This window comes from Frieseomelitta varia, unplaced genomic scaffold (assembly GCF_011392965.1).
Source record: "Frieseomelitta varia isolate USP_RPSP 00005682 unplaced genomic scaffold, Fvar_1.2 scaffold_267, whole genome shotgun sequence".
NCBI lineage: Eukaryota > Metazoa > Arthropoda > Insecta > Hymenoptera > Apidae > Frieseomelitta > Frieseomelitta varia.
In genome coordinates, this window is record NW_025109998.1 from 59743 (window position 1) to 66389 (window position 6647).

The 6647-nt window shown below is 34.5% G+C and overlaps 2 protein-coding genes and 1 long non-coding RNA gene across 7 annotated transcripts in view; 1 reads left to right on the forward strand and 2 right to left on the reverse strand.

The window, feature by feature from the left end:
* Positions 1-28: 28 nt before the first annotated feature.
* Positions 29-3610, reverse strand: LOC122528889 (kelch-like ECH-associated protein 1). 3 transcript variants are annotated; one of them, XM_043654500.1, is made up of 7 exons: positions 3476-3610; positions 2252-2551; positions 2015-2179; positions 1270-1937; positions 950-1198; positions 582-880; positions 29-492 (listed from the first exon to the last, which is right to left on the reverse strand). In XM_043654500.1, exons 2-7 carry the CDS (start codon positions 2540-2542, stop codon positions 305-307), a joined length of 1860 nt encoding a protein of 619 aa, XP_043510435.1. In that variant the 5' UTR covers positions 2543-2551; positions 3476-3610; the 3' UTR covers positions 29-304. The 3 variants fall into 3 exon arrangements, with proteins under 3 accessions (XP_043510435.1, XP_043510434.1, XP_043510436.1); XM_043654499.1 differs by lacking the exon at positions 3476-3610 and adding an exon at positions 2664-3371 and having other exon boundaries at positions 30-492; XM_043654501.1 differs by lacking the exon at positions 3476-3610 and having other exon boundaries at positions 30-492; positions 2015-2166; positions 2252-2386.
* Positions 3018-6647, reverse strand: part of LOC122528885 — a 9867-nt gene continuing 6237 nt past the window's right edge. For 2 of the 3 annotated variants that reach the window (XM_043654492.1, XM_043654491.1), the window contains exon 9: positions 3018-5648. In XM_043654492.1, the coding sequence (XP_043510427.1) occupies positions 5556-5648 (93 nt within the window). In that variant the 3' untranslated portion in view covers positions 3018-5555. The remainder of the gene's footprint in view (positions 5649-6647) is intronic. The other variant, XM_043654493.1, reaches the window with a different exon arrangement.
* LOC122528894 overlaps positions 3548-6647 on the forward strand; it is a 4321-nt gene continuing 1221 nt past the window's right edge. Inside the window, exon 1 of the long non-coding RNA XR_006306685.1 lies at positions 3548-3626. This is a non-coding gene — a long non-coding RNA (uncharacterized LOC122528894). The remainder of the gene's footprint in view (positions 3627-6647) is intronic.

Below are 6647 nucleotides of genomic sequence, written 5' to 3' on the forward strand. Positions count from 1 at the left end.
TATATATATTATATAAGTAATATACATATATATGTATAACATTGTATATATTCCTATTACTTTATAAAAGCACATACATATCGTATATTAATCGTATATCGTCCACAATAAAATTATAGAATGTTAATGAAGTTCAATCTCCAGAACTGAATTTAAACCACAACTCAAAAATAATTATCGGTCTGTCACTTATTCACTGCTTGAACAACCATTTCCATTATTTCTCCTTTGCTTCTTTTATTCATGCCCTCAGATTAAGAATTTCTTATTAATATCTAAGTTTAACGCCCGACAATTACATGTATCACGACGGTGGCTTTTCTAGAGACATATTATGGTCCAAATGATCGCAATGAATGGGACATTGGTGGTAGGATACCGCACTTGCATGACCCGATCTTCCTGAAGTCATTGGTACTCCCTGTTCCCAGGTGTCTTTCGCAGGATCGTAAATCTCAACTATATTTAAAAAATGTTCACCGTCGTATCCTCCTGAAATTAGAAAACAAAGAAAAATTAATTGATAGGGTTAAAAATGCAAATAAGATTCAATTTGTAAGTAAGTACATTCAGATTCTCACCCATCGCATACAATTTTCCATCTAGTACTGTAACACTAAGCGCACTACGAGCAATAGTGACACTACTGACATGTTCCCACATGTCTCTTTCCGTATCATATCTTTCAACAGAGTTTAATTGTCTTGTTCCATCATACCCTCCTACCACGTATATATATTGTCCAAGATTGGCTACTCCTGCTCCTGATCGACTACATTTCATAGATGAAACCATTGTCCACTCATCATTTTCGGGATGATAACACTCCACGGAGTTCAGTCGGTTTGTCCCATCAAATCCACCAATGGCATAAAGTAATCTGTTATAATTTCAATATATAGACACATTTCATTTAAATCTTAAGATTTAAATAATGCGCAAGTTTTACCTATTAACTACAGCTACTCCAACTCCCAGTCTCTTAATGTGCATTGGTTTTATGTTACTCCAAGAATCGTGATCTGGATCGTAACATTCAACGCTATTGTGATATTCTGCACCTGCGCTACCTCCAACAGCGTATAATAATCCATCCATAACAGCTACTCCTACTCTATTCCTTGGGACAGACATTGGGCTGCAAGCTCTCCATTGATCTGTAACTGGATTATATCTATCAACCCAGTCACTATCGTATCTGCAAGTTCATAGGAATTCTTTAAAATTTTGAGTTTAATTCCTTAGTATCGTCGTTTCTAAAAAACTTACCTGCTATCTGGCGAATTATTCCTTCCACCAACAGCATAAAACATCCCTTTTAAAAATGCTCCACCCAAACCAGATCTTGGCACAATTAGTTTAGCATGTTGAGTCCAAGTTTTTTCATCTACGTTATACCCCTCTAGTACGTCTAAAGAATGTTTTAAGAAACCACCAGCTATGTATATCACTCTTCGAGTATTGGGTGTTCTTTCTTTCACCACCGGCTTTTTATGAAGTGTCAAATCTTTGAAGATCTGCGCAAGGTATTCTCTGCATGCAGGTACTTTTTTCAAAACGTCACAATTCTTCATCTGTTCTCTAAGAAAATTAGGAGTAAGATATTGACATCTTACTGCATGCAATATATGCTCCATTTTGGGTCCCCTGGCTTCTTCGTTATATTTAACCCATTTTAACACTGCATTATATACCTCTCTCTCTTCCTGCACATTCAGTTCATCTTTTCTTACTAGTGCTATCAATTGTATTGCCGATAATTGTAGGAATTCTTCTTCCTGACATATTTGACTAAAATGTTGAACAATAAATTGATTCGCTTTCTGACACAAAGTTTGACAACCATGTTGTTCAGCAAAATTAGCAATTCCAATAGCATTTGTGGGATCTAATTGTCTTTCCAAGAATACACAACACGCGTCTATGACATTACTAACCTATACCAGAGATGTGAAAGTAACTTGTTAAACATTGTGATGTATACTTTATAAGAATATGCTCATCTTTTATATACCTGAAACATGGTGGCAGCTGATAAAAGGGAACACACTGTAATCTCTGTGACTCTTATACGACCAGTATACATAAAATACATTAAACGTGCCATTGTTGTTGGACTAACACCTTGAAGTTTTACCCTAGACATTTCAGATTCTTTCAAGCCCCCCGTGAACATTGCCTGGAATATTTTAGAAATGTAATTTTTTGCTAATCTAATATATATCTCTTGTGTTTTTAAAGGATGAAATACCTTAAAATATGGACTAGCTGCAGCTAAAATAATTTTATGTGCATAGAACAACTCTGATTCCACTTCTAGTACAACATCGGTAAGCATATGATGACTACGCATAATGAACATCATCTTCATAGCGTCTTTAATATAATTTGCCATGTAAAAGGTCATGTCACCAAGATCTCCATGTTTTTCTGGAGAATCCAGACCTTCACCTTCGATCATAAATGAAGAACTAGATCCAACATTCTTGGATTGGAAGCTGCTAGGAGCTTCTTTTTTCATACAACAATCCTCCTCATCCATTAAAATAACCTACGAAATAATTAAACTTAGTAACAGATAGTAGATAAAGTAAACAGAACATCATACAGTTAAACTACATATGTAAGTCATATTTTAAGAACAAAATAATCGTTGTACTTACTGAAATTATCGAGGAACCGTTGGCAAAACAGACAAAATATGAACAAATCACGAAGAAAGTTCGCAATCCTGATAAATTCCCCGATGTATAAATAAATTAAGAGGGGCAGAGGAGATGTAACTGAACAGTCATAATTTGGAAAGCTGAATCGCCAATTAATTCATCGAATTCGCTCACTGTCACTTAGGTATTGAATAGACACTAGATACTAATAAATGTAATGTTGATGTCGGCTCACGTCAACCGTGAAAATTACCATTTGCACGTGCTTTCAGAGAATCCTGTGCGTTGACAAGTTCGCCGTTATCCAAGATGAGCATTGATACTGGTTCTCCGTGCGTACTCACTATTTTCCCATACGTTCTCGACGCTTATTCTAACACATTGCTTAAGGACGTTGATAAGGATTGTTCTTTGTTACTCGAAATCGGCTTCTGAATGAAAACTCTACGTACCACCCATGCTTGGTAATATATACATCAGTGTTTCATATGCATGTTTGCAAGAATTTGGGCGGCAAAAACCGCGGATACGTGAGGCAAAGAAACAATTACTGTTGGAAGACAAACAGCGGAACACGTCTGTATTTACATGCCACTGTAATTGCAAGCAATTCGGTCGTGCCTCGATAATAAGGTAATAAGTGAACCAGAATGTCTAAGTATATGGTTACCACACGAGTAGCTGCGCACGAAACAAATACAAGTTCGGCCGTGAAGCACAACACTCGTGATCGTAGATGACGCGAATGACTTGCATTTATTTCGCTGTGATGATCAAGCACATAGATAACTATCCACTTCGGTACCTACCTTTGAAACCGTTCGTGCATCTTTGAACCAACACGTCCTGTAAATTCTCTGGCTCGCATTTTCTCGTCTGGAGATTTCTTTAAATGTATCAAATGTTTGTTAGGTTATGTGTGTACACTTGCGTTCTACATGATTTTGGCAAAGTTGAAAGGTAAATATTGGGAAGGTTGTTGGAAAGGTTTGCAAGTATAAACAACAATGACAATCACGGATTTTTCGTTGCATATTCATGAGTTAATTATGTAAGAGTCGTGAGACGACGAGGTTATAGGTTGACGTTAAGAGTTTCGACGAAATTGAAAGGAACCAGCGACGACGTTCATTTTGAGACAATATATTTATTTCTTATTAATATGGAGTTTTCAACAATAACAGTATAATAGTAGGCGTAACAAGAGAGACGAGGTAGGTTACGAGGAACCTAACCTAATACCGTACGCCAACAAGTCACCGTCGTGAACAGAAACTCTGTGATTTTTACAACTACTTCGTGTAATTTTCTATCTTATGATTTTTTTTCAATGCATACTTCGTTCCCTTAAAGTTGTACGCGTTACGTTTATGTCCTGGCTTGAGCAACTTTAATGCAACGTAAGTAATGATTGATCTACCAAATTGAAGATCTTTTTAAAGCAATGATTATTCCTTGGTATAGATTTATAAATTAAATCTTGGTAGTTTTTACTCTTACTATTCGCAAAATGAAAGAGCAGTACCAAAGTATATTGAGCTTTAGTTTTTTTCTTTTTCTTTTTTAGCATTGCATTCTATGCAGTCAAGAGAGGCTTACTAGTAAATCTTCACAATGTACAAAGTTCCGCTGTAATTGTTGAAAAAATAAATTTCAAGGATAGTAGGAACCTTGATCTGTGAATTGAGACATTTTTTTTATGCATAGAATTCAATGAACTAACAAACTACTAGCATTTAACAGTTCTTATCTGTTAATTTGTTGGTATTCTGTTGGAATTCACATTGGAAATGTTCTCATAATTAAGCAACAAATCCAAATATCCTGTTGCGAACTCAAAGAAGAAATATCTTTCTTGATTTAATTTTGCAATGTGTAATGAAACATTGTTCTTCGTTAAAAAGTTTCTAATGTTTTTAAGAGACCCTTGAAGAATGTGTTCGATACATTACAGCATCTAACGTGATGATATTATTTGGCAGGATCTTAAAAGCAATATAACAATAGTTGAAATTATGGCAGTGTTTTATAGTGTAGAATAATCTTATTGCCATTAGACATATGGGAATAATGTGTTAAATCTATTAGGATGTTAATAATACTTTAATTACTAGTTATTTCTAATAACTGAGTCGCACAAATTTATGTTAGATTTATTATTATCAAGCGATAAATATTTCTTTCATTTCGTTTGAATTTTCGAAAGTTTGTAAATCTATTGTTTCTATTTTGTGAGTCTTATTAATGAATGAGAACACTTCGTGATACTAATTTTGCAGATGGAAAGAAAAGAGCACCGAAAGATGCAAGAATTTTCTAGTAATTTAACCGAGGAGAATAAAATATATTTTATTTCTTCCTATCTTAAATAGGCCGATTCAGATCTTTTGATTATCGCATGTAGTAATTTTTCTAATATTTGATTTGCAATTGAGTGATAAAGACAGAAGTTACTGACAAAATTTGCTCTGATCTTTCCATAAAATGTTCATATGCTGTACAGGTTCTTGTTGGCGCACAATGAAGTAGGGGGCTCGACCTTTAATTCAGTGCAATAATGCCTCTTCAGGTATCTAGAGTAGAAGACATATATGTACAAGGACTTTCAGAAGACAGGTTTCTTTCCTTCTTTCTCCTCTCTCTTTCTCTCTCTTTCTTTCTTTTCTTTTTCTTTTGTTATGCATTCCAGAATAAATCGAGGGAAAAGAATATATGTGATCACTACTGAACTAAATTATTGGCAGAACCCACTTATTAAAGAATGTTACAGCTATTAATTAATTTAATAAGTCTATCTTTGATTTATGTTAGGCTCGGGTGACTCTAAACTGGCCCCCTATATCTTTGTATTTTGATTACTTCCTGAATCTGCCGTTGCAAGCAAGCCAGTCATTTTTCATTGTTATCCAATTGAAAGAAATTTATGGAAATCACTTTGTAACAATAATACTTCTTCTTGTATGGGATACTCTTGAATGGCTTCTATTAGTTAAAAAATGACAGACATAAACATTTAGGTGCCGACAATTGTGTAAATGTTGTGAAACAAATGTGTAATTATGCAGCAGGATGAAGTAGTTGAATAGTAGTGTACGTGATCAACCTGCAAGTAATTTATGTTGTTTTGTAGAGTCTCCGAAGCTGAATAGTGAAATCTGAATTTAGTGAAGACGTATTTTCGAATTTCAGGGATCTAACGTGCATTCGTGAGAGTCTCTACCTCATTAGACTTTCAAGAATTTCAGTTACGAGTGTCGGATAGAGTACCTAACGAGAAGACTATGAAACTAAATCGCTATCCTCTATGTATAATGTATAATTGTGTATAGCGAATTGCTCGGTAATACGATTAAACGCTATATCCATAAGTAAAGAATTGGGCGGATCGACTACTCCTAAGGCCTCGCTCATCAATTATTTTCGATTAATTAATTTAGTCCCACACATTCATTCTAACAGTCTAAGTAAGGATAGCTGGGATCAAATTGGAAGGAGATGATAGCCCCCACTTTCAACTTGATGAGGAAAAGGGCAGGAAAAAATATAGGAGGAGGAAAAAGAACAATTTTTCAAATATAACAGAGAGCGCGTAGTATACGTATACGTTCAATTCCGATGATTCTGTGAATGCGTGTGTGCAATTCCGTTGGATTAAATTTTTCCTCGTCTATCAGTCTAATGGAAAGATACTGCATAATAAACACACGATTTTTTTCCACTATCACTGAATGAAATTACAAATAGGATGATTAATGCGTGCATATAATCGTCGTCGTCAAATGTTTGCTATAGAATTTAATTTCGCACGATGGTATTCCTGCGATCGGTAAAAAAGTGACTCATCCGATTAAAATTTCATCCGCCTTTCAATATATTTTTTATTATTTATTCTTCTTTCTGAATGAGATATTTTATTTTTTTTTTATTTTTTTTTTAATAAGATTATGTATTTTTTTTTTTTTTTTTTTTTTTTTTTTTTTT